Raw genomic sequence first — 26880 nt, 5'->3', positions numbered from 1 at the left:
GTTGTCATTTCCCTCCCCCTGCCAATATGCATCACTAATCTTAAGTAAACACCAACGAAGTGTAGCTGCTAATGGGATGTCAAGTGTAATATGTTACATTCGTTGCTTGTTAGGGATGCGTTTTTGTAAACATTTAAAAAAAAAAAGGAATACAATCATGAGAATTTACCTAACAACTCCAACAGTGTCCTCCTTATTGCAGAAAGCACATGTGAAAGATGAAAACCCACGGTTCAATTTCCTTGCAAATGAACCGCTACAGTATAGTTACGAATGATGTCTTAGGTTGATCTTTATACCTGAGGAGCAGCTTTATGACGTACTCATTAAGTTCATCTATCGTCAGTGGTTCAATCTTCTTAACACCCACATACTTTGTAGGGGTAAAGCGTAAGCCTTCGTCACTCCCACACACCCTAATTGAAACATGTTTAGTGAGCACATGGATCCTTTTAAGGACATGGTTGAAATTAAAAGGGAGTTGTGAAACTCATTACCTTTCAAGATAACTTCTGCCAGCATCGCACTCCTTATCAAAATAGAAATGAGTAGCAGAGGTTGCATTGAGGAAGAGTCGACCTGGAATGAAACTTATATAGTCAAAGTATAGGTTAGACCTTCGAATAACATGTGTGAGAAATAGTGGTCGACTTAGTACCGCCGACTAACTTAGGGTTGATGTTCGTGGTAACCACCACCTTTGGTTCATGACCCCTACTAATCAGGTCTTCATCAAGACTTAGCTGAGGCGTCGAAAACACTTACGCATACATTTGGATGGCTGGAAATACAGTAAGGCAAAGCTTAAGGCATGTGATTACTACTTGTTCGTGGAATGCTTCATTCTATTTAATTAAGATTTTCTTAAAATACCTACATATCCTTTAAAGGCTCAGGGTGATCATCATGCGTTGTATACTCGGAGTCGCCTCATTGTAAGTTGTTCTTATCCCTTTTATTTGACCAACGATATCTGAGAAATAAGTACATGTGCAAACGGAGGAACTGTGATTACTTCACTTAAAGCTTTTATAGAAAATTGAAAGACACATAAACAGAACCACACCTGGTAAACCAATGCTCGTATTGGCTAACTCCATAAGTTTCTGGTAATTAAGCACTCCTTTGGAATCGGTTCAGACGGTTCAGTCAGGTCAACAAAAACAGTTTTGTCTGTGAAACAAATAGCATGAGGGCTCTCACTGTAGTGGAAGTTGGGGTTGCTTAGTGGGACATTGAAAACAATAAGCTCATACGATGAACCTTCACTCGATACATGTTGGAAGGTGTTGACTGTTGAGTCGATGGACATTTATGGACGCCTGAACCAGAGAGAAAGTAAATCAGATATCAACAACCTTTCAGTTTCTGTAAAATCTTATAACAAACTACTAAATTTTGAATAAATCGAGAAGGGTTCCAATAGCCAGTATAGTATAGAGTTAATAGAACAAAAACAGGAAAACATGATCGTCTCTGTAATTTACAATAACTTTTAGGTCGAATGTAATTTTTTCTGCAAACATTTCTTCTATGGTCGATAACTAAATAATATAGACTACAATCATAAATATATTTAAGGGAAAAAAAATCTATATATAGGATATTAGTAAAGATATATATCAAATTGTGGTATCAAACTACCTTAGCATCTAGCAGCAGCATATAAACTCCCATTAACTGTCCACCTTTTTTGACATTCCTAGCCTCCCAGTAACGGAGGAGCCACGCCTGACCACCTGCCTACGCCGACCTTCAATTCGGCCAAATGGAGCTGATAACTTTCCATTCTGGTAGCGCTTAACTGTCTGCAAGTAAAATATGAAATGGAAAAAAAATGAGGATCTGGAGAGACAACTGAGAATGTATAAATATATATATATATATATATATATATATATATATATATATATATATATATATATATATATATATATATATACACACTCTTGAATGAGCTAAATATTAAGGAATTAAACGTACGTTAAAGAGGAGAAAGTGGGTTGTGTTGAATGAATGACATTACGGCGTAGCGTTACTTCGGAGGGGGAAAGGAAATGGGATCGCTAGGTTTCAAATTAGGTTTCACCTTATTTCTTGATTGACTATCACATAAGTGAGAGAAAATGATGATCTTGACGGACCTACCTTATAACAAATAAAAAGAAAGCCCATAAGATAAAAGAGTTAGATAAAGTCCATATAGTTTCAAGTTGGAGGCTAAACATAACAAAGAAGGAGAAGTCCATATCGTTTCACGTTGGAGGCGAATGACAACGTGGAGAAAACATAGTATTCTCATTGGTTGATTTTATATGATGACGTGGACATGCTTAGAGGGCTTGATATAAATGATGATCTTGACGGACCTACCTTATAACAAATAAAAAGAAAGCCCATAAGATAAAAGAGTTAGATAAAGTCCATATAGTTTCAAGTTGGAGGCTAAACATAACAAAGAAGGAGAAGTCCATATCGTTTCACGTTGGAGGCGAATGACAACGTGGAGAAAACATAGTATTCTCATTGGTTGATTTTATATGATGACGTGGACATGCTTAGAGGGCTTGATATAAATGATGATCTTGACGGACCTACCTTATAACAAATAAAAAGAAAGCCCATAAGATAAAAGAGTTAGATAAAGTCCATATAGTTTCAAGTTGGAGGCTAAACATAACAAAGAAGGAGAAGTCCATATCGTTTCACGTTGGAGGCGAATGACAACGTGGAGAAAACATAGTATTCTCATTGGTTGATTTTATATGATGACGTGGACATGCTTAGAGGGCTTGATATTCCCCTTTTAGTATTGTAAGATATTTGAACTCGGACTATGTGTTTTTTTTTGTAAACTACGATGTTTTCTATTTTCACAATGGAATTACACATATGCACAAACTTGGGCTAGTCATGGTGAGCCCACTCAGAGGACAGTCATTCTCAGTTCTCTGATTTTGGAAATGATTTTTCAACTGTTCATAATCTTCTATTCTTTTATTCGTTTAGGCATGCTTATGATTATTATTTTTCTTATGTCACATACTTAAGTCATTACCAAGCATGCTAATTTTTTTTTTGACAAAGCTAATGAAAAAGGTAAATCCCTTGCTAACTAGCTTATGCGACAGGTGAAGAATATAGATGTGAGACATTTCAATTCGCCTTCAATTTACAATGAATGTGACTCATAAAAAAATAATCATGGAATTTTCTGTGTAAGCGATATGTATTTTATTGAAAAACTTTCACTTTAAAAAAAAAACAATAAAAAGTAAAAGAAAATCAAAATTACAATAATCTTTTTATTTCAATTATTTACTTATGTTCACAAATTAACATAAGTAAGAATAATTAATATACAAATAATTGAGAAACAAAATGTAAAGATCTTCCATAAACCTATGAAATTACCTGATACAAATTACGACAATGTACATGTATTAAAAATTTGCTTCTTTTTTTTCTCATAGAATTATATTCTAGTCTCTAAAAGAACAATAAAACCTCATTTGTCTTGTAGAGATATGAAATGTGATTTTCTTTTGGTGTCTTGTATGTTCTTGTTTTTCTATATTTTTCATTTCTATTTTAATCGGTTCAGAGTTTAAAAAAGTTATTTATGGATATATATATATATATATATTTATATATATAGAGAAAAATGCCAAAATAGCACTAAATCAAGTTTTTGTTCTCAAACTAGCACTTAAGGCCAAAAGTCACAAAAATAGCACTCATGGGGTAGGGTTTAGGGTTTATAATTTAGGGTTTAGGGTTTAGAGTTTAGGTTTTAGGGTTTAGAGTTGAGAAGTGAGGTTTTGGGGATAAGATTTCAAATTTTAAAAAATAAAAAAAATTAAATTTTTCAAAAGATAAAATGCTATTTTGGTCATTTTAGTTTTTGAGTGCTATTTTTGTGATATAAACTTAGAAATGTGCTATTTTGGAGATTTGCCCATATATATATATATATATATATATATATATATATATATATTTCTTATATTACTATTTTCCGGTTAAATTATTGGTCTAAGAAATTTCAAGCGTACTGGTCCGCGTTCAAGTATTCCAACCCATATTAGAATTGATTTTCTTTTGGTATGTGTGGTCGTTCCACAATAAATTGTAGGTTGTATAAATATGTACACACCCGTTCTGCTATTGAGCTGTTTGGACACGACTTGCGGATCACGTTCTTCTTTCACATATCTAGTTAAGAATAAAACAATAAACTGATAAATAACCCGGGTTTGATTAAAATTAGATTTTTTTTTGGTTTAACCAGTTAAGAAAGTTTGGTTAACAATAATCTATTCTATTAAAACTGAAGTAAAAAACAATACATTCTTATTTTTAAGTGATTTCTTACAGATTTTCATTCTTTTTAACTAATTAGAACCACTTTGTTTATTATTTTTTTCTAAATAATCCGACTGCATTTTTTTTTGGAATTACAAAACAGAATGACCTATTTTAAGTGTTTTATTATATTTTTAAATTAGAGTAGCTTCTTTCTTTTAGAGGACTTATGTTCATTTCTCTTTGCAATTAAACATTTCAAATCTCATACCTGGTGTGAATATAAAACATACACACAAGAAGATAAAGCTGTGTCCATCAAACAATTAAAGAGTGATAACAACAATTTCATTAACTCAGAACAATAAAACCAAACGTGTAACTTACAACACAACTGTTACGGAAAACTCATAGACAGTCAACTTACCTCAGCCCTTAGCACCATATAAGCATCAACAATCACCTGTACGCATAGAGTTCTTAATTTAGTTTATCATCATGAACCATCAACCACATATTTCCTATTCCTTTTCCTCAGATATAGAGCCTGTAACCACAGATCTGGAAAGACAGCTTACCATCAAGATTAAGAAGAAAAATACCAGTTAAACAGAGATAAACTTCTCCATAAGGTTCTCGACCACTCATAATGGTCATATAACGGATGACACGGCTGATCTCATGGAACACATGTTTAGTTACCATGATATCTACTTCCCAATTTCCGGAGAAATCATTAAATATACCAGTGATAAGTTCGCTTCCATGATCCCAATGTTGACCGATTATGCAGGTACAAGAACTTCAAGTTATTATGTTTTTGGTTGCCTTAGAATAAGATAGAGACTTATATATATAGACCACTTTTAAGGAAAATTATTTAGGAATGAGAGAATTAGATCAATTCTTAATTAGGGTTCTGGTAAATTTTTTATTAACGATTTTTATTATGATGTTTTGAAAATAATTTTGAATAGATCTAATTCTCTCATTCCTAAATACTTTTCCTTAAAAGTGGTCTATATATATAAGTCTCTATCTTATTCTAAGAGCCATTGACATTAACATTTTGTCTCAAAAAAAAACGAAGCCCAACATTACCAAAGCCGGGCTAACGTGTCAAAAAGAACTTTTCTGATTGGACGATTTTTCTATCCTACGTGGACAGCGTAACTGAGGCTTATATCCTCCTTTTATTACTTGTTTGATACTCTAAAGTCTCTAAAAAAAAATATAGAACCTTATTTAGGTTGTGGATATATGAAATGTGATTTTCTTTAGGTGTCTTGTATGTTCTTGGTTTTTCTGTATTTTTTCAGTTCTATTTTAATCGGTTCAGTTTTTTTAATAAAAGATTTATGGAGAAATATATATTCTTTATACTACTCATTTTTTTCGGAAACAATTCATGGTTAAAGAAATATCAAGCGAACTGATCCGCGTCCAAATATTCATTTTTTGCTCTGTACAAATCGACCCCCAACAAATTGTGGCTTGTACATATATGTACACACCTGTTTTTTTTATAATCCATGTAATCCGGACACCTGGATTACACTTCCGCAGAAGGCATTTTGGAGGGCCGCCTTTTCCACTCTATTTCAATCGATGGCGGCCAGCGGGATTTGAATCCGGATCCGTATTGGGGCCAAACCTCCCTCAAAACCACTGGGCCGTCCTCTTGTACACACCTGTTCTACTATTAAGCTATTTGGACATGACCTACAGATTACAGTCTTCCTTCACATCTCTACTGAAAAAGAAAAAAAAAGTAAACGGATATACACAACCCGGGTTTGAATAAAATTATATTTGTGTTTGGTTTAACTAGTTAAAAATATTGGTTAACAAACTGATCAGAACTATAGTTCGTGGATAATTAAAATTTAAAATCTATCAGTCTATAGAGATAAATTTGTATCTTTTAATTTAGGGAGAAATAAATACAATTTTAGTTCATAGAGGTTTATAGTTTGATAAAGAATTTGTCCATGTTATTTTCATAAATTTTTATTATTTTTGGAGAAGAAATATTTATTGAAAATTAAAATTTAATAAAAAAAACAACAGAGTGGAGGTTTTAGAGAGGTTTGTTGGATTGTTTCTCACAAAAAATTACCTCCTTCTTCAAATGTTCACTAGACCTTATCTTCTACCTCCACTTTCCTTCCATGGCTCCTTCCCCTGCGGCGGCTTCTCCTTCCATGGCTCCTTCCCCTGCAGCGACCTCGGTAAGTTTCGTATTTGGTGTGTTCTAATTTTTCGTTTGCATGAGTAGTGTCTCAAAAAAAATGTCAATGAAAATAAGACTGTTAAAATTATGTCATGTAGTATGAAGATAAAAAATGAATATTTTCACAACAAAACTAAGAACAAACCATGCATAACATAAATAACTAATACCATAAAATGAATTTGTCTATGTAAACACACCAAACGATAATATAATAGTGCCTCATCGAAATTCATTGTTGGAAATTTCTACAACTTTTTTTGTACATTAGAAGAAAAAACTTTTTGAAAAACTATATTGTGCAAATTCTTAATAATCAACAATAATCTATAGAAATCAATACAAAATATTTGATAGAAATTAGGAAACATTTGTGAAATCTACTAAACTTTTAAAAATCTGTCAAATTCTAAAATCACTCAACTCTTTCCAAATTCTGATTCCAATAACCCCCCCCCTTAGTTTAACAAATGCCAAATAAGTGTCAATCCGCAGCAAGTTGTGGTATATATATATGTACGGATTCGACTTGGTACTAAATTGGACGTAACTGGGCATGATTAACCCCGGTCTATTAGTCGGGGTTCTTAACTCATGATTTGATATTTTTTGTTTGTTTTTTTTACACTTTTCGGCTAAAAGACGGCTCTTATATCTCTTATTTAAAAGACGGTTCTTAGTTTTTCTTAGTTAAAATGTAAAAATAGATAAGAACCATCTCTTAACCGAAGCTTAAGAGACTGAAGTTAATCATGGTCTTATAGATTACATCTTGCTATGACATCTCTAAAGAAGAAAGAAATAGACGGATAAACAACATGAGTTTTGATTAAAGTTAAGTTTATGTTTGGTTAAACTGATAAACAAACTTTGGTTAACAATAAACCAATTAAAACTATAGTTTGTAGATAAGTAAGTTTCGAACTATGGTATAAATTTGTAACTTTTAAATTAGGCATTTTTAATAATTTTTAATTCAAAGAAATTTAGTAAAAAGTTAAAGCATGAGTGATGGTGTGCTCTCACACAAACTCTCTTGATAAAAATAAATACAATTATCCAGAAATCAAGAGAAAGAATGTAGAAGTGCTCTATGCCAAGAACATGTTCAAACAAATACTCTAGATATATCATCATTTTAATGGTTTATTCTTTAAAAAATAATCAATTAAACATCATTATTTAAGAGCATGCTTAACAGCAAAACATATATACAATTTGATAGTTTTTTTTCTTTTGATCAAAAACTATTTCATACTCCCTCCGTTTTTTATATAAGTCGTTTTAGAATTATGCACGTAGATTAAGAAATCATTAATTTTTTATATTTTCTAAACAAAAACATCATTAATTATTTACCTAACCACAAATCAACCAATAATAAAATAGAAAGTATATTATCATTGGTCATATAACATTAAGTGTTAATAAATTTTACATAGAAAACCGAAAACGTCATATAATTTGGAACATAAAAATTCCTCTAAAAGGAGTTATATAAAAAAACGGAGGGAGTAGTTTCGTAGGAAAATATATATAACCTGTGATATTTAAAGAATTTGTTCATGTTGTTTTTATTATTTTTAAAAAGATAGATATTTCATTAAAAACAAAATATAAAAACAAAAGAAACAAAAGAGTGGAGGTTTTAGAGAGGTTTGTTTGATTGTTTCTCACAAAAAATTCTCTCCTTCTTCAAATGTTCACTAGACCTTATCTTCTACCTCCACTTTCCTTCCATGGATCCTTCCCCTGCGGCGGCTTCTCCTTCTCTCTCCTTAAACCAAACCCCACACTTCCATCACCAAACTTCCCTAATCACCTGGCTTAAACCTCCTCCCTCCTCCGGCCTCTTCCGCCGCAAAACCCTTCCAATCTCAGCAGCTTCCTCCTCCTCTTCCACCTCTCTCTCAATCACCGACAAACCCACCTCCCACTTCCACGGAAACCTCATCGACACCTTCGAGAGTCACCACCCCACCACTAAAGGAGCCACCTTTATCGAAGAGCCCCTCGAAAGGAACGAACTTTCCTCAAGGAGGAGGCTCTTCACGCAAGACCCACCATGGATCTCCGCGCTCTTCCTCAAGGGTGAAGATGCAAGTGGAGCTTGTAGATGTCAATAGTCTTCCGTGACTAACTAGGCGACGAAGTCACTGATGCTGGATGCATTAGTCGTTACTACATAAGGCATGCAGAGTGGTGGGTTACCATGTGGATGCAAGATATGCTGAGATGGAGAAGGATAAACTGAGGGTTTATGTCTTGACGTAGTCGTTGAAGTAGTTGCTGAGGCAGTGTGTGTCAGAGAGTGAACCAGGAGGCATGCGGAGTGGTAGAGACCATGTGGACGCAAGATGCTGAGCTGGCGTGGGATAAACTTGAGAAGCAAGTTTATACCATGGAGAAAAAGGCAAGAGATAAACTTGGAGAGCAAGTTTATGCGTTGAGGAATAAGTACATTTCAAGAAAAGGAAAGTGTACTTATTGATACGGAAGTTGTCCATATTCATGTTCCTTGGAGACTAGGGTTTCAGGAACGTGGAGATCACTATAAAAGAGCTATGGAGTCGTCTGTATTCCATAAGACACTGGCTATTATTATAGAGGAAGGGTGAAAATCCCTTAGGAGTGTTCTTGGGTCGTGCTGAAGCAGATGCTGAAGTACTGACGAGAAAGAGACATGTTTGGGTAGATTAGGAATCTGTCAGTAACGTGTGTTAGGGTGTTAACACTGACGTGTAAAAGCTGATAAACAAGTCTTGTAATAGATTGTTTAGGTGATTTCTAATAAAGCAATAGTTGGTTGCTTGTATCTATTTTGTCTCTTGATTTATCTTCTGTACTACTATATTGTTGTGTCATCTTGCACTAACAAAGGGTCTGACCAGAACCGTCGACCAGACTCTGAAACTCGAGAAAAAAGACATCGACAAGAGAAAGTTCGATTCTTTGAGGAGACGGCAGGTGAAGGAAGAGACTGAGGCCTGGGAGAGGATGGTCGACGAGTACAGAGAGTTGGAGAAGGAGATGTGCGAGAAGAGTCTCGCTCCCAATCTACCTTACGTGAAACACATGTTCCTGGGTTGGTTCCAGCCGCTGAAAGATGTGATCGAGAGAGAGCAGAGGCTGCAGAAGAACAAGAGCAAGAAGGTTAGAGCGGCTTACGCTCCCCACATTGAGCTTTTGCCTGCTGATAAAATGGCGGTTATTGTGATGCATAAGATGATGGGTTTGGTTATGTCCGGACATGAGGATGGGTGTATCCAAGTTGTTCAAGCTGCTGTTTTAGTATCGGCATAGCAATAGAGCATGAGGTATGGGGGTAGTAGTTTTAAGTAAGGTGTGTGAAGTAGTTATATATGGTTTCAAAGCGAGAGATTTTAGTTTGGACAAAACTCAACAACATGTAAATTGACGTACTTATGAACTTTTAATATTTTATTATATATATTTAACATTACTGACATTCATAATTGTATGTATATGTGTAAGATGTATTGTTGTGTTTTGGATTGCCTTTTACTTGTTCTGGACAGTAACATTATCAGATGTTGAATAAAGGAGTCTTTTGCTTTGTGTTAGAGATGGACAACATACCTGAAGATAACATACATGAACCCAAAGAACCAAATCTAATCCAAAAAATATATATTAAACACAAACCAAAATTGATAAAAGATCTGAATGGATTTGAAATTTGATATAAAATAACTAGATTCAAATTTGATTCAAACCAAAACATTCAATATTTGAATATACCTGAATTTATATTTAGTTATTTTTAGATCTAATATCAAAAGGAAGAATGTCCAAAAAAGAATAAGAAATCTGAGTGTAGTGGGACAAAATCAAAACAAAAATAAAAATCAAGATCTTTTACCAGAAAATATCAATGTGTTTGATCGAATATCAATGTATTTGACCAAGAGAAAAGGAATGTCCAAACTCAATCAATGTGGCTAGTGTCTAGACAGTATAAATACAATCTCATTTGTACAACTTTACTCCAAATATCACGAAAACTACTCATATCAAAACCTTTAGCCTTGTATCTGATTCAGGGTGAAAAGACTATGAAACTCTTCAATGTCTCCTTGATGACCATTATGGCCATCTCGATAGTATCTTTCCAAGTACCGTAGAATACTGAAGCAAGACTGTTAGAGATAGCAGACAATCAAAATCATTTCAAAGTCACATATTTGAATAAATTTTTGTCTACGGTACCAGCTGAACACAGTCTTGATGGACATAAGAAAGGTATTGTAAATGTTCAAGAAAAAATATTGATAAATATTAAGGATTTTGGGCCTACAGATCCAGGCAACAGTCCTGGTATAGGACATCCGAAAATGGATGTACATGCACCACGACACAATGATTACTTCAAAGTAGCAAGGGGATTGAAGAAAAATGATGAATCAACGAAAGATTTTGCGCCAACTGATCCGGGGAACAGTCCTGGTATAGGACATCCAAGAATGGATGTACATGCACCGCGGCTCGGTGTAATTTCAAAGTAACAAGAAAACTGAAGAAAAATGACTGAGTCAAAAAACTTTTGAGCCAATATTCATTAAAAATAAAATGATGTAATCTTCTTTTTATTAAAAAAATATAAATTTAGTGTTGAGATTGGCATGAATTTTCAAATCAAAATTTTTGATATAAAAATATTTAATTTTACAAAAATGTGAAGTTGTTATTTAGGGTTCTATAACTTTATGAGTTAAATATAGTTGTTAGAAATACAACTTTTATACTATTACTTGTAAAACTACAATTATATTTTTTCCACAAATAATATTATTTTAAATAGTATAAATATTTATTTTATTTTTTGATAAATCTAATATAGATACTCAACTATAATAAAATAAATATTGAGAACCTTTTTGAAACACCCATAAGTTGGATACCACTTTTGAACAATACATTCGATCAAACATATCTTAACATTTGGATTTAAGGTTTAATGTTTATTGTTTATTGTTTAGTGTTTAAATACTGAAGGGAAAGGATTGGGTTTACACTTTTATAAATGATTATTGAACATTTATAAATGATTCAAAATAGTTAGTTTAATCTCGCTGACAAAAGAAAAAGAGTTAGTTTAATCTCTTATCACACATTTAGGGTATTCATGAAAATAATTGTTTTTTTAAAATCAACAATGGTATCAAATTTGTGGTAAAATTAAAACTTCCTTTTCTATAGTACTCTTTTTCAATTAAATTATTTATTTATGTTCAGTAATTAACAAAATTGTGAATAATCAATATACAAAGAATTGAGAAACAAAAGCTAAAGATCTTTAAAAAAATAAATTAAGGATCTTCCATAAACATGATACAAAGTAAGTAAAAACAAATGCACTAAAAAGTTGCTTAGAAGATTTGTTTCTTTTTAAAAATTATATTCTTAAGTGGCTAAAAAAATACAAAGCTTTATTTGGGTCGTGGAGACTGGAAATATGAAATGTAGTATTTATGTGTGTGTGTGTGTTTTTTTTCTTTTGAGAAAGGGTTTTTATGTCATATGCTAGAATTATTCCTTGGACAGTTGGTGCAAAATATTTTTTGATTAATTGTTTTTCTTCAATTTCCTTACTATCTCTTAGCTGTGGTACATATATATTGGTGATTTTTTTATGTGTTTTGTACATTCTTGTTTTTTTTATAGTTTTCTTCATTTATATTTTAACCGGTTCAAAGTTTTTATATAGAATAAAAAATATATATAAACATATATTTTTTATATTACTCAATTTTTTTATTTTGTTAAAACTCTTAGTTTAAGAAATGCCAAATAAGTGTCAATCTGCAGCAAGTTGTGGTATATATATATATGTACGGATTCGACTTGCTGACGTAACTGGGCATGATTAACCCCGGTCTGTTAGTCGGAGTTCTTAACTCATGATTTGATATTTTTTGTTTGTTTTTTACATTTTTCGGCTAAAAGACGGCTCTTATATCTCTTATTTAAAAGACGGTTCTTAGCTTTTCTTAAATAAAATGTAAGAAAAGATAAGAACCATCTCTTAACCGAAGCTTAAGAGATTGAAGTTAATCATGGTCTTATAGATTACATCTTGCTATGACATCTCTAAAGAAGAAAGAAATAGACGGATAAACAACATGAGTTTTGATTAAAGTTAAGTTTATGTTTGGTTAAACTGATAAACAAAACTTTGGTTAACAATAAACCAATTAAAACTATAGTTTGTAGATAAGTAAGTTTCGAACTATGGTATAAATTTGTAACTTTTAAATTAGGCATTTTTAATAATTTTTAATTCAAAGAAATTTAGTAAAAAGTTAAAGCATGAGTAATGGTGTGCTCTCACACAAACTCTCTTGATAAAAATAAATACAATTATCCAGAAATCAAGAGAAAGAATGTAGAAGTGCTCTATGCCAAGAACATGTTCTAACAAATACTCTAGATATATCATCAATTAAACATCATTATTTAAGAGCATGCTTAACAGCAAAACATATATATACTATTTGATAGTTTTTTTCTTTTGATCAAAAACTATTTGATAGTGTCGTAGGAAAATATATATAACCTGTGATATTTAAAGAATTTGTTCATGTTGTTTTTATTATTTTTAAAAAGAGAGATATTTCATTAAAAAACAAAATATAAAAACAAAAGAAACAAAAGAGTGGAGGTTTTAGAGAGGTTTGTTGGATTGTTTCTCACAAAAATTTCTCTCCTTCTTCAAATGTTCACTAGACCTTATCTTCTACCTCCACTTTCCTTCCATGGCTCCTTCCTCTGCGGCGGCTTCTCCTTCTCTCTCCTTAAACCAAACCTCTCACTTCCATCACCAAACTTCCCCAATCACCTGGCTTAAACCTCCTCCCTCCTCCGGCCTCTTCCGCCGCAAAACCCTTCCAATCTCAGCAGCTTCCTCCTCCTCTTCCACCTCTCTCTCAATCACCGACAAACCCACCTCCCACTTCCACGGAAACCTCATCGACACCTTCGAGACTCACCACCCCACCACTAAAGGAGCCACCTTTATCGAAGAGCCCCTCGAAAGGAACGAACTTTCCTCAAGGAGGAGGCTCTTCACGCAAGACCCACCATGGATCTCCGCGCTCTTCCTCAAGGGTCTGACCAGAACCGTCGACCAGACTCTGAAACTCGAGAAAAAGGACATCGACAAGAGAAAGTTCGATTCTTTGAGGAGGAGGCAAGTGAAGGAAGAGACTGAGGCCTGGGAGAGGATGGTCGATGAGTACAGAGAGTTGGAGAAGGAGATGTGCGAGAAGAGTCTCGCTCCCAATCTACCTTACGTGAAACACATGTTCCTGGGTTGGTTCCAGCCGTTGAGAGATGTGATCGAGAGGGAGCAGAGGCTGCAGAAGAGCAAGAGCAAGAAGGTCAGAGCGGCTTACGCTCCCCACATTGAGCTTTTGCCTGCTGATAAAATGGCTGTTATTGTGATGCATAAGATGATGGGTTTGGTTATGTCTGGACATGAGGATGGGTGTATCCAAGTTGTTCAAGCTGCTGTTAGTATCGGCATAGCGATAGAGCATGAGGTATGAGTTTAGTAGTTTTAAGTAAGGTGTGTGAAGTAGTTATATATGGTTTGATTTTGTAGGTGGGGATTCATAACTTCTTGAAGAGGACTCGGAAGAACAATGCAGGGGACTCACAAGAGGAGGTGAAGGATAAGCAGTTGCTTAGGAAACGTGTCAATAGTTTGATTCGTAGGAAGAGGATTATTGATGCATTAAAAGTGGTGAAAAGTGAAGGTATCAAACCTTGGGGGAGAGCTACACAAGCTAAGGTCTGTGGCGTTTTGAGTGGAATTGATAATATTTTGCAAAATGTCATCTTCATTGGTGGACTCATGTTGATTTTCAGCTTGGAAGCCGTCTGCTAGAACTATTAATGGAAACTGCTTATGTGCAACCTCCTCTGACCCAGTCAGGAGACTCTATACCCGAGGTTCGACCTGCGTTCAGACACAAGTTTAAAACTGTGACCAAGTATCCAGGGTAATGTTCATCATCGTACTAGTGTGATGCTTACCTGTCGCTTCTCCTGTTTTGTTTCTTTTTACTTAATTGTTTTGTGTTTGTAGGTCAAAGATGGTGAGGAGATACGGAGTTATTGAATGTGACTCGCTCCTGCTTGCAGGGCTGGATAAATCTGTGAGTTAAGATGTTTCTTTTCTGATTTAAAGATGTGACATTCTTGAGCTATTAGATGATCTTCCATTGTTATTGTCTCATGCAGGCTAAGCATATGTTAATTCCCTATGTTCCGATGTTAGTACCACCAAAGAGATGGAAAGGGTATGCTTTGATTCCTTCTTCTTTGGGTCTAGATTTTATACCCTTACTTATGAATCATTGCCTGTTATTGAGAACCTCATTCTCCCACGTTATCTATCGCCATGTGTTCTCATTCTTACATTTACATTTTTCTTCAGATATGACAAGGGTGGTTACTTATTTTTACCTTCCTATATCATGCGTACTCATGGATCCAAGAAACAGCAAGATGCGCTTAAAGATATTAGTTCCAAGACTGCTCATAGAGTATTTGAGGTACGTTGGTGTCTCTGCTCTTATATTTTTGTTTTGCTTCTGTCTGGTAATGTTTTACATTAATGTTTCGAAATGTAACTTGATCAGGCGTTGGATACACTTGGGAACACCAAGTGGAGGGTCAATAGGAAAATACTTGATGTGGTGGAAAAGCTATGGGCCGATGGAGGCAACATTGCAGGCTTAGTTAATCGAGAAGACGTAAGTAACTACACTTCTTATAGATTTTAATGGTATGTGTCTCATTATGTATGTTTTCTCTTTCTTGTTTGTTGCTCAGGTTCCCATACCAGAGAAACCTTTGTCTGAGGATCCAGAAGAAATCCAAACGTGGAAATGGAGTGTTAGAAAGGCGAAAAAGATTAACAGAGAGAGGCATTCTCTAAGATGTGATGTTGAGCTCAAGCTTTCTGTAAGATAACCCTCATGCTAGCTATCAACATTTTGTTCCTTCTTGACTTGCTTACTGAAGATAATAAGTTTCAGGTGGCTAGAAAAATGAAAGACGAGGAAGGATTCTACTACCCTCACAATCTTGACTTCAGGGGTCGTGCATACCCGATGCATCCTCATCTGAATCATCTGAGCTCTGATCTTTGCCGTGGAACCCTGGAGTTTGCTGAAGGACGTCCACTTGGAAAGTCAGGCTTGTATTGGCTCAAAATACATTTAGCGAACCTCTACGCAGGTGGTGTCGAAAAGCTTTCGCACGATGGGCGTCTTGCTTTTGTGGAAAACCATTTGGATGATATAATAGATTCTGCTGAAAATGCTGTTCATGGGAAAAGATGGTGGTTGAAGGCTGAGGATCCTTTTCAGTGTTTGGCTGCATGTGTTATTCTGGCACAAGCCTTGAAAAGCCCTTCACCTCATTCTGTAATCTCCAACTTGCCTATTCATCAGGTAAGCACCATAAAATTTAACTTAGGCTCTAGTCTTTTCTTTTTTGTTACTAGACACTTGGTTTCTGTATCCGGTTGAATAAATTTTCAATTGGGTTTCACTCTTTGCATTGAACTGTAAAACAACTCTATTAACGTTTTCTGTTCATTCGTTAGCTTTGAATCAACTCTTCATTTGTAATGTGCAGGATGGGTCTTGCAATGGTCTACAGCATTATGCAGCTTTAGGAAGAGATAGTGTAGGTTCTCTTGTGAACATTTATGATCTGTCGTTTTCTCTTGTTTGGTGTCATATTTAGTCTCATATAGTTTTCTTCTTGTAAACTGGTATCTCTCAGTTTGAAGCTGCAGCAGTTAATCTAGTTGCTGGTGATAAACCAGCTGATGTCTATTCTGAAATTTCATTGAGGTATCTTATTAGCAATTAATTTGTTAGAATCATGTCATGCGTTGCTTCTAATGGTACCCTTTCCTCTTTGTTGTTCTCTCTTTTCTTCTTCGCTTGTGGTGAGCTAGGGTCCATGAAATAATGAAGAAGGACAGCAGTAAGGATCCTGAGTCAAACCCAACCGCCGCATTGGCAAAGATTCTTATCAATCAAGTGAGTCTCATTGGCTTTTATACTGCCACAGCCGATGAAACTAAGTATTATTCTTCTGATTTCAGGTGGACAGGAAGCTGGTAAAGCAGACGGTAATGACGTCAGTATATGGTGTTACCTATGTTGGAGCGCGTGAACAGATAAAAAGAAGATTAGAAGAGAAAGGTGTTATCACTGACGAGAGAATGTTATTCGCTGCTGCTTGCTATTCTGCAAAAGTAAGAAAGAGTAACATCATTCACGCGAATAATTTTTTTTTTCCTAGTTGTATGTTTGTTTTATGCTATGAACATCTATCCTCAGGTGACACTAGCAGCCCTTGGAGAGATATTTGAAGCGGCACGTGCCATTATGAGTTGGCTTGGTGATTGTGCTAAGGTAGTACAGTCTTGTAACTTGCTATTAACTCTGAAATTTACGTTGGTGGATGGGAGGCTTAATAGATATTTTGTTTTTCTCTTGTCAATGTTACAGATAATAGCTTCAGATAATCATCCAGTACGATGGACCACGCCTCTTGGACTTCCTGTTGTGCAACCTTATTGCAGAAGTGAAAGACATCTGGTAAGTGTTATCCATTATGAATCCTTCAAGTAGGCTACGCATCATCCCATTTGAAGAACCAATAACTTTGACTATGGCTTTGCAGATAAGAACATCTCTTCAGGTTTTGGCTCTGCAGCGAGAGGGTAACACGGTAAAGCCTACTTGTTCTCTTTTTTTATGAGCACTGAGCAAGATTCCACTTGTTGTATGATCTTTGGAGACTTGAAAAGATTTTTTTTTAATTGTCAGGTGGATGTTAGGAAACAAAGAACAGCGTTTCCTCCAAACTTTGTGCACTCGCTGGACGGCACTCACATGATGATGACTGCTGTTGCATGTCGAGAGGCTGGCCTAAACTTTGCAGGTTAGTCCCTGTTATTTCAACTAAATTGCTTGCTAAAAGAAAAAGAAAAACAGAACTGGAATCTCTTCTTATTCAATGGTTGGTTTTGTGCAGGTGTGCATGACTCCTACTGGACGCATGCATGTGATGTTGACACAATGAACAGAATACTTAGAGAAAAATTCGTTGAGCTTTACAGCTCACCAATCCTTGAAGATGTAAGTTTTCGATAACTCTCTCTCTGGTTAGATAGAAGCTTAGACTTTACTTTATTCACTTGATTGAACAAATGATTATGGATTCATCTATATATTATCAATAAACAGAGATTTCTTTATAGAATATCAACACTAGTGATGATGCTCTAGTTAGATTACTTCCTTTCTACAATTGGATTAAGGATTTGGTTGAAGTCATTTTTGGGTAAATTACAGCCTCATCTGTTTTGTTGACATTGTTTTGTATTCTTACTCCAGTTACTGCAAAGTTTCCAAGAGTCATACCCGACTCTTGTGTTTCCTCCAGTACCAAAGAGAGGGGACTTCGATTTAAAGGAAGTACTCAAATCACAATACTTTTTCAACTGAGTCCTGCACGTCTGGAAAAGGATCAAGTTTTTGGCTCAGGGATCTTTCTTGGTGGCCTGTAAATAAACATCCATCACCTCAGAGGACGACATGGAAAGAACCAGAATCAGCACAAAAAGGCTCTTGTTTAAGAGGCTTTTAAGACAAATTTAGGGGCAAATCATTGAAGAAGTTTCTAGCTCTCAGCAGGTAGGTCATAGGCAGTATTAAATAATGGATGCAAAGTCATTGCCTTCAAGCATGTTATTTGGGAATGAGAATAGGTTTAGTTTATGTTGTATGTCATTGGTACTGTTGTACAGGAGAGACTTCATATAGAAACAAGAACTCAAAAAAAAAAAAAAAATCAGAAGGGCACCTAGTTTCGTAGTAAACTCTGTGTGATTTTGTAGCCAACTTTTTTGTCAAAAGATGAGACTTCTTTCTGGGAATGATAAGCTAATGAATCCGTTGTGTAGTTTTCACAAGCTAAAACAGAAGGGGCACCTAGTTTTGTAGTAACATCTCCCCTTAGAAATCGCTTGACCGGTTATGCATAATCATACAGGAGTGGAACCGGTTATAAAAACTCTTAGTGAAAATTAGAAATTGATCAGCAAATGTTCCATTGATTGTTACTCTAGTCTAGTGCACAACTTACTAACATACTTGTTTCACAAGAAAGATGCGTATAAGAAGCTAGTGGTCAAAAATATATATTTTTCCTTTTTATAAATATATTATCATCATGATATGCAAAAAGGAAATATCACTCGGAACATAGATTTTCCTATTTAATTTGTTTTCGGTCGTTACAGATGTTACCTTTTTTTTGTATTAGCTCTTTACTTTCCATAATTAGGCTCGAAGGTGAATAATTGAGACCTTATAAATAAACCTCTAACCCTCTCATTGCTTCTCACAAATCACTCGTTCATAGTTGCAGAAAATTACAACAACATATCGAAGATTTTATCTTTCTTTATCATCACATCTCTCTTCAAGATATGTCGATTGTGTTAAGACACCGGTTCCTTGTCATAGACCTTTTTGTCGTTCCGTTTCACACAAGACATGGAATCGCTTTTCACTACATCGCTCGTAACTCTGCTTTACATATTCATCAAAAGGTTCCAATCGCCGCTTTGAAACGCTCACCAAAAGCTCCTCTTAAACCTTCAAAACACTTGCAAACTAAACCGGATCCGGTTCAAGCTCTGAGCACGATCGACACTGTGCTGCCGCTGAATCAAGAACAAGAACTGCTTGATGGTTCGATCACAGTGGGTGCTGCTGCTCCATCGCAAACTAAACCTGATGAGAAGCCGTTTAAAGCTCAGAGCACGATCAAGGCTGTGCGGTCGCAGAAACCAGTGAAAGAACGGTTTGCTAGTTCGGTCACAACGTGTGCTGCTCCATCGCCTAGACACGTGCCGGTTCCAATGTTCTGTCTTAGAGAGAAGATTAATTAAAGGAGTTCAAGCTGTTTATATTTGTTATCTTTGTTACAGTGGAAAATCTTTCTTTTACATTAGTGAAGTCATGAGTACTCTCAGTAGCTACTACTATAAATGCAAATTCTAAAAGATCCACAAATCATAAACAGTATTTTTTTTCTTTATCAACTCTTTGTATTGTTTTTTATTTACGTCAGTGGTTACAATATGAGTTCATGCAAACGTTCTACATATAAACTAAATTACTGAATTATCAGTTTGTCATCGTCTCTTCTCTCCTCTTTTGGGGATAATATTGGAAGTCTTTTGAAAAAAAGGTATTGGTAATTAACTAATTTTGGTTATTTATAATACTTTCTGAGTATAAAATTGATTTACTTCTTTAAAAGTAATTGATTGAATTCTTATTTATCATATATAAAGAATCTGTACATTATATCCAGTCGAGATATATACAACACATAATTAATTCAATACTACTATCTTACAAGAATCTCTCAACACGATTATTTTATGAGAAATTATTTGAAATACCACAAATTAGATACTATTTTAAAAATATTTTAATAAAAAATACTATAATATTTGGGTTCATGGCTTAATGATTACTTTTTAAGGTTTAGTATTAATGGTACTTCTCTCTGGAATGGAAAAAAATCTAATTGTTTTTATTTATGGTGTAATTGGATTACAATATTTTGGAATGGAATGATGTAGAATGGTGGATTCCATTGATTCCAAATTTTTTTTTACCATTTGATATAAATGGAATGGAATGGTCATTCCACCAATTCTAAAAATATTTTGATAAAATACAAAAAAAAGTATTCCATGACAAATTTGTTCATGAATGAATGGAATGTATTTCATTCTACTTTTTTGTTGTATGCCATTCCTATCTTTCCATATATTTTAGTTCCATTAATTTCAAATCAATTTATCAGTTACCGCCTTAGTTGCCTTTTCAAATAAACTACTAAGTTAAGTTAATTACATTTTCTTTCATTCACTGCATTTTTTGCATCATTTTATAATAGATTAAGAAACATTTTAAATACACAAAAAGTAAACCTATCGATTTAACGGTTGACTTTTCATGTATTTGAAAAGATTTGGTAACAAAAATTAAAGATTAAAGAAGACAATTTTATGTTACAAAAAAAAAAGTAGACAATTTTAAAAAGTTGGATATTAAAATAGCTTAAATGAATGTTGAATATTATTATTATTTTTTTGTAAGTTAAGGGTTTTTTGGCCGTTTTCTCATATTTAAATCTGTAATCATATTAAAATAACTCACTGATGATCACAATTTTCAGAATTCACTTCACTGTTGATGAAGTCTCCATTCGTTTGATATCTTTACATTTAAATGTCTTGATCGTACATCATAAGCCCGGTATGCTTCTATTGCTTTCTGGCGATCATATATAATGCGTAAAGGTAAGTTCATTATCCTAAACGATCGTAATCATCTGCGGCGGTCTATAACCAGTGAGTGACAACAACCATAGGCTTGTGGCTTGGAACACGAACAACTTGTGTCGTAGACAGACAAGAAAACGAAGAGTAAGAAGACACAAATGCCAAACTCATTGACCAAATAATCACAAAACAAAAGTATTTTTTTAATCACAACTTAGATTACAAAATGAGAAATACAGGTAAGAAAAAGGAGCATCCCAAGGCTTTGTTTTAAGTCGCCTTTCGGTTGACTTTCAGGTAAGGAAGAGCTCCGATGACGTTGTCATAGTCGCTCCTGCTAACTTCGTGCTGCATTACGCAAGACAATAACAAAAATTCGGACAATGTAAGAAGCTAAAAGGGAAAAGAAGAGAGCAGCTAAGTTGCTAATGAACAAAGCCAAAACAAATACACTTGGACTTCATGTCATATCATGAATACGAGGGCATGAAAAAGATTTCACTTTTTTTTTTCCTGATGGAATGTAGTGGATTCTCAATGTCATGATTTTCATATTCCACCACTAGCTTTAATCCCCAGTTTAAGAGAATCAGAGAGGTGCAAAGAGCTACTAAATACGTAATGAAGTTCAAAAACTATGAACGAACCCACACATTTACTATGAAGATATTAGCAGCTAAGTATCCTGGACTAGATAAAACTAGCTTGAGTTTTTGTGTCTGTCTTATTATCCAATCATAATAAGTCTTTTGCTAAGATCTCCTTCTTTTCCTAGTGCTAAAAAGCCACTCAACAAAAGAATGCATTGCACCCACAAACAATATTACCCATTCAAGACATGTAGTAGTATCAACCATGTTTGCAAACAGAGAGAAAAAAATAGAAGCAATAAGAGTCACTAACCATTTTGGAAAGACGCAGCTTCCTCTTGTTGTTCTTCTTAGCTAACAAATGCTGCTTTCCCGATCTCCTCCTCACTATCTTCCCCCTCCCCGTTACTCTAAACCGTTTCGCTGACGCCTGTCAACAACAAAGACCCAAGAAAGAGATAGCAATCAAAATCCAAACTTTCGAACTCAACAATTCTCAGAAACGCAGAGAGAAGAAGAGGAGAGGGAAAAGGAAGAAAGGAAGGAAGGACCTTGTGGGTCTTCATCTTATATCCCTTATGAGCGAAGACAGTAAGAGACCGAAGCCTTTGGGGATTCTGAGAAACGACTGTGGATATCTTCTGAGGAAGAACCGCACGAAGCCCAGATATGCTGTGAGTCGAGGCGAGGCTCGAGGAGCTGAGTCGAGCGAATTGAACGGACCCGTGAGTGGGAATCTTTGGGGGAGAAGAGCGTAGAGGAGAGAATCTGAGGATCACGGAAGCCATGGAGAGAGATGCCATGAAGATAAGCTTATTGCCTTTTGCCCAGAGAAGAGAGTGAAGCGAAAGGATATGAATTACGGTTTTCTCCGGTTTATACGGTTCAGAGGGTGCAATTGATGGTAAACCGGAATCACCACATTTAAAAATGGTTTAACTTTAATCTTCAAGGCTAAAAGGTCTCGAGACAATTTTTGATTCGTTTGATTAATGTTTCTGGTCGAAGACAGTCTCGCAAGTCATAAACCTGTTCTTTATCCTTTTTGTGGACATATATACGTTTATCTACAATATACATCTCACTGTTTTTTGGATCCCTTCACTATGTGTGATGTGAAGGGGTTTCCAAAGATATATCTCTGACTATGGTCCGTACCGTACACCAGGTTATTGAGCTTTCGAGTCAAAATTCACCGGCTGTTACGACTTTTTGGTAGGTGAAAGGTGATGGTGGTGACATTCCTAACATGGTCCAGTGAGGCTTCCATTGAGTATTGACACACCTTGTTGGATGCTTGCGGGTCTGCCTCTTCTTGCTGATATCAATACTCAAGAATGTCCTAAATTATCTGCCAAAACGGACTGTATCTTGGCTTATATAAACAGTGGTCTAGCACCCTGGATATAAATCAAAAAAATAATCAGAACTTTTTCTTTTGGGGGTATTTTTGATGCGTTTCATGAATGCTTATTTGAAACTATATATGAATGGTTTTGGGATTTAGTCTTGTTATTCAATTTTTTGTTTAATGGACTCTCTTGTAGAGACAAGATCTTCCAGATATCACATAGAATCCTCTGTTATGTCTCCTTCATAATCTCCAGTTCCTACTGTTTCATTGTGATTTAGAATTTGCCTATATGGCATCCAATGCCTATATTTTCTTTTTAGAATTAATAAAGGGTATTTTTCAAATATGACTCAAAACAAAAGTCAAACACAAAACTAACCCATAATTTTTTTTAGAACTTTCATTTGTCATATTCACTCTAGAAATTCGGATTATTTACGAAAATATCATTAATTTTTTCCCCTAAAATGAATGTTTTACTCTATCATCATCATCTTCATCAAGTATTTACAATATTATCATTGCCATCAATACAACAATCCACCATGAACAACCAATTTGAAGGTTTTAATGCACCAAAGTTTCGATTTTTACTCTTCATATCTCATTAATTATACACACAAACTACTCCTCCTTCACTTTCTCTTTATATTCATAAAAAAAAAACTAAAAATTTCGATTCTAAACTTTGTAAGGTTCAAACTCATGATTCTTGGTCATTAACAAGTGGGTCTTTTTCGTGGTGAAGTTCTGTGTGATAAGAGAAGCTAATCAAGTTACTCACTAGTTGAAAGATTTACACGAAGTTTTCTGGTCAATACAAAGATTAGTTTTGCAATTGATTTTATGTGTGTTTTTAGAGGCGACTTCTCTGAAAGTCTTCCAATTTTTCAACAAAAAAGTCTCAAAAAAATTTCGATTCAGAAGACTTTCATGGAAGTCTTCTACCTCTAAATATACTATTCGCACAGAAGACTTTTAGAAGTCTTTCTAAACCCTAAATTTATACCCTAAACTTAAATAACTAACTAAATAGAAAAAAAAATGTTTCACTAAACTTAAAATAAACTTTAAAAGTGTTTAATATACACGAAACTACACACATATAGGTCAAATTTAATTTTCCAAAAAACAATTTTAGCTTCCAAAATCTAACCCTAAAAATACAAACAATACTCTAACATATGTTACCAAACCCAAAACCAAAGAATACAATGACTCACTATATTCACTCATTTGTGTTGAAAACTTTTCAAATTTGTGATATCTTAATTTATTTAATTTACAAATGTTTATAATTACATGATTTCAATTTTTTCTCCATCAATTTTTTTTTAAATATAAATTATTTTTAAAATCTACAATATGAAAATACTTTTTGGAAGTCTTCTAGCAGAAGACTTCTAGAAGACTTTTAGAGATACTAGAGCTTTTTCCCGGGCTACGCCCGGGTTTTTGCCTATGATAGTGTTCCATGGATGTTCTAGGTAAACAATTATTTTTCCTCTGTCTTGAGATCATGCAAAAGTTATAACATCCAAGGCTATGTTCACATGTCTGGGTTCTTTGTTAAAGTTAGGAACCATTTGAGAGATTCACTAAGTATTTTGTTTCGCCTCCAATTTCGTTTTGTAAAAGTGAATAGTTTTATCAGTTTGTAATTTGCCTTAGTTATTTGTATTCGAGTGAGAGTAGAGAAGAGGAAAAAGACTTTTAAGGTTGTGTTTGTGATAAATGTTTGAGAAATATAAAAATTTAGCAGACTATTCATGATTTTGTTATTGATCAAGGCTCATTTTTGTCCATGATGCAATATTTGCTCATAATATTTTAGGTTTGATTACATTAAAATATTTCAGTGTTATTTACTAAATCTAATAGGTTTTAAAAAATTAAAATTTTGTAAACAAAAACTATTAGTATATAAGCCAACATTAACTCTTACTAAAAACTCATAGAAATTTTTTTATAAAGTTAACCAACTTAAGTGTATATATAATTAAGGGAAATTGGGTTTAATAACACCAAAAAAAAATATAATTCACTATCTAACTAAAATCCTACCCTCTCTCCTCCATTCTCTTCCTATCTCTCTCTTCCCTCTCTAAAAATCTAATTTTTTCTTTTTTGGTTATTTTACAAATAAGTCCTATAATTAAATTTCTTGCAGACTCAGACCTAAAAAAAAAAACTGCCCGCTTAACATAGGTTTATAAGTCAGAAATTGTTGTTAAACTTTAAAATTTGTAAATTTATATATTCACCTAAGATTACAGCATTTAAATTTTAAGGAAACTTTTGGAAACTTAGATTTTAATTTTTGTTTTTTGTTTTACTCTTCTTTCTATGAGTAAAGTGGGTGTTTTATTTCAGTTTTATATTGTTTGTTATCTTTACATCATTAAGTATATTGTAAGATTATATTTAGGAATATGGCTTGGACCAGCACTATATATCTCTCGAGCTTCTCTTCTGCTTGTCTCTGACTCTTATTGTAGAAACACATAATATTAATCTCGAGATAAATAAACCTTCTGATCAAGCAAAATCATGTCTACAGCATAAACTCTCCCCCTTTCTTCATGTTGCCTAATTGGAAGGGGAAATATAGCTGACAATGGTTACACATCATCGTTGAGAAAAGTCGGGAACAACGGGACATCATCTTTGAGAAAAGTCGGCAACAACGGGACTGTATGTAATGTTATAAAAATGTCTAGATAATATCATACTATCATTGAGAGTTATTGCAATAGATTGTTCAAATATGAGTAATAGATTAGATATCAAAAGATAAAAGCGGTTTAGTAGATTAGATTTTTGGTGGCAAAAAGAAAATGTTAAGTATAACAAATAAAATCATTGTTTACAATTTTTAAAAATCAAAATTGTAAATCCAAACACAATGACAAAATCAGAGCACAAACAAAATTTTATGCCTGAAGTTTTTAGTACGTGTAAGTAAAGATAGGCAACAATGTCATGGGAGAGACCAAGGTAAGAAGCAATATCAAAACTTCATACATATACTAAAAAGAGCCTTCTCTAGAAGATCTTATGGTTTGGCCTTAATCTTTCCCTTGCCGGGAAACTTCCTTTTGAGCATCTACAACTTCTCTGTAGAAGAAAGAAAATACAGTATCTTGAAAAACGATAGGAAAAAAAAAACAAAACATAATGAGGGTTTCAAACAAACCTGAACTCATCACTGATCTCTTTGCTTTACTCCTTCGTAAAAAGGCATTGGCTGCCTCAACAAATCTCTGTAGAATCATTGATAACTCAGTGAATTATAATGTTTCAGCGTTCAAAGTCAACTGCTTTTTGTAATAGAAGTGAGATGATTTTTACCTGTAGGAAACAAAGAGCAACACCTTCACGGAAACAACATCTTTTAGACCAATCAGGTTTTAGTTCTCTGCAGACGTTAGCATCATATAAGGCATGTTCAGCTTGCCCTAACCGCAACCAGCAGAGACTTCCGTTTCAGAAGAAGGTATGATCTGTGGGGTCAAATCCATAAAACATTTTTATCTTGAAAACAAAAGCCACTCACCTAAAAAAACACTCACTTCATTCTTCTTGACTGTATCCCCTCTCTCTTCCAGGAGCCTAGTTGAACATCATCACATGTTCCTTTCCTCCTCGCAAGAGCTGTGCTGCTCCAATTTCTCCACCAGCTGAGATACGGAAACAACATGGATCAGAGAACTGAAACGCTAATTTAAAACCCTAAAACGTGGGTGTAAAGCTATTACTTTTTCCGGTGGGAAAAGTGACTTTGGACTATAATTCGAGATCCCACCAAGACCCGAGCAGCCGTCATTTCCTCCAATCCTCTGTCTCTCTCGATGTTGACTCTAAGTTGTCACCAGGAACAAATGTTCTAGTGACATCTCATGTCAGAGAGAGTAAAGACACGTGTGTGTTATACGTTTTCCTACACCTCTTTTTCTTATTTTTCCGACACACCTAAGGG

At 34.4% G+C, this 26880-nt stretch overlaps 3 protein-coding genes, 2 long non-coding RNA genes and 1 pseudogene across 6 annotated transcripts; 3 read left to right on the top strand and 3 right to left on the bottom strand.

The window, feature by feature from the left end:
• Window positions 1-1021: 1021 nt before the first annotated feature.
• Window positions 1022-3651, bottom strand: LOC117133696. The gene is made up of 3 exons (XR_004457637.1): window positions 1984-3651; window positions 1645-1808; window positions 1022-1322 (listed from the first exon to the last, which is right to left on the bottom strand). It is a non-coding gene; the product is annotated as an uncharacterized LOC117133696 (long non-coding RNA).
• Window positions 3652-3970: 319 nt separating this feature from the next.
• On the bottom strand, window positions 3971-4969 carry LOC103864522. The gene is made up of 2 exons (XR_632252.3): window positions 4884-4969; window positions 3971-4768 (listed from the first exon to the last, which is right to left on the bottom strand). It is a non-coding gene; the product is annotated as an uncharacterized LOC103864522 (long non-coding RNA).
• Window positions 4970-8049: 3080 nt separating this feature from the next.
• LOC117133695 lies at window positions 8050-11094 on the top strand (annotated as a pseudogene).
• Window positions 11095-12476: 1382 nt separating this feature from the next.
• On the top strand, window positions 12477-18527 carry LOC103864521 (DNA-directed RNA polymerase 3, chloroplastic). Of its 2 annotated transcripts, none has more exons than XM_033290503.1 (19): window positions 12477-14100; window positions 14163-14351; window positions 14429-14562; window positions 14649-14718; window positions 14804-14928; window positions 14988-15117; window positions 15205-15318; window positions 15398-15529; window positions 15604-16020; window positions 16208-16258; window positions 16358-16428; window positions 16536-16620; window positions 16686-16838; window positions 16924-16998; window positions 17095-17184; window positions 17270-17317; window positions 17416-17530; window positions 17624-17727; window positions 17986-18527. In XM_033290503.1, the coding sequence occupies exons 1-19, from the start codon at window positions 13315-13317 to the stop codon at window positions 18094-18096; spliced, it is 3000 nt and encodes a 999-aa protein (XP_033146394.1). In that variant the 5' UTR covers window positions 12477-13314; the 3' UTR covers window positions 18097-18527. The 2 variants fall into 2 exon arrangements, with proteins under 2 accessions (XP_033146394.1, XP_009140522.2); XM_009142274.2 differs by having other exon boundaries at window positions 12492-14100; window positions 14804-14862; window positions 15000-15117.
• Window positions 18528-18804: 277 nt separating this feature from the next.
• Window positions 18805-21199, top strand: LOC103864520. The gene has a single exon (XM_033290505.1). It carries the CDS (start codon window positions 19083-19085, stop codon window positions 19545-19547), a length of 465 nt encoding a protein of 154 aa, XP_033146396.1. The 5' UTR covers window positions 18805-19082; the 3' UTR covers window positions 19548-21199.
• Window positions 21100-22393, bottom strand: LOC103864519 (50S ribosomal protein L35, chloroplastic). The gene is made up of 3 exons (XM_009142272.3): window positions 22099-22393; window positions 21861-21977; window positions 21100-21305 (listed from the first exon to the last, which is right to left on the bottom strand). Exons 1-3 carry the CDS (start codon window positions 22348-22350, stop codon window positions 21228-21230), a joined length of 447 nt encoding a protein of 148 aa, XP_009140520.1. The 5' UTR covers window positions 22351-22393; the 3' UTR covers window positions 21100-21227.
• Between the last annotated feature and the right edge of the window lie 4487 nt (window positions 22394-26880).

This window comes from Brassica rapa, chromosome A04 (assembly GCF_000309985.2).
Source record: "Brassica rapa cultivar Chiifu-401-42 chromosome A04, CAAS_Brap_v3.01, whole genome shotgun sequence".
Lineage (NCBI taxonomy): Eukaryota > Viridiplantae > Streptophyta > Magnoliopsida > Brassicales > Brassicaceae > Brassica > Brassica rapa.
This window is presented reverse-complemented; position numbering and strand designations above follow the sequence as displayed.

Excerpts from the sequence above, each read along its gene's own strand:
- LOC103864520 (XM_033290505.1), top strand. The coding sequence starts at position 19,083 with ATGTCGATTGTGTTAAGACACCGGTTCCTTGTCATAGACCTTTTTGTC.
- LOC103864521 (XM_033290503.1), top strand. The coding sequence starts at position 13,315 with ATGGCTCCTTCCTCTGCGGCGGCTTCTCCTTCTCTCTCCTTAAACCAA. Across the intron at positions 16,259-16,357 it reads CAGCTTTAGGAAGAGATAGT|TTTGAAGCTGCAGCAGTTAA; the intron begins GTAGGTTCTCTT and ends GGTATCTCTCAG. Across the intron at positions 17,531-17,623 it reads GGCTGGCCTAAACTTTGCAG|GTGTGCATGACTCCTACTGG; the intron begins GTTAGTCCCTGT and ends GGTTTTGTGCAG.
- LOC103864519 (XM_009142272.3), bottom strand. The coding sequence starts at position 22,350 with ATGGCATCTCTCTCCATGGCTTCCGTGATCCTCAGATTCTCTCCTCTA. Across the intron at positions 21,978-22,098 it reads ATAAGATGAAGACCCACAAG|GCGTCAGCGAAACGGTTTAG; the intron begins GTCCTTCCTTCC and ends TGTTGTTGACAG. Across the intron at positions 21,306-21,860 it reads AGCTGCGTCTTTCCAAAATG|CACGAAGTTAGCAGGAGCGA; the intron begins GTTAGTGACTCT and ends TGCGTAATGCAG.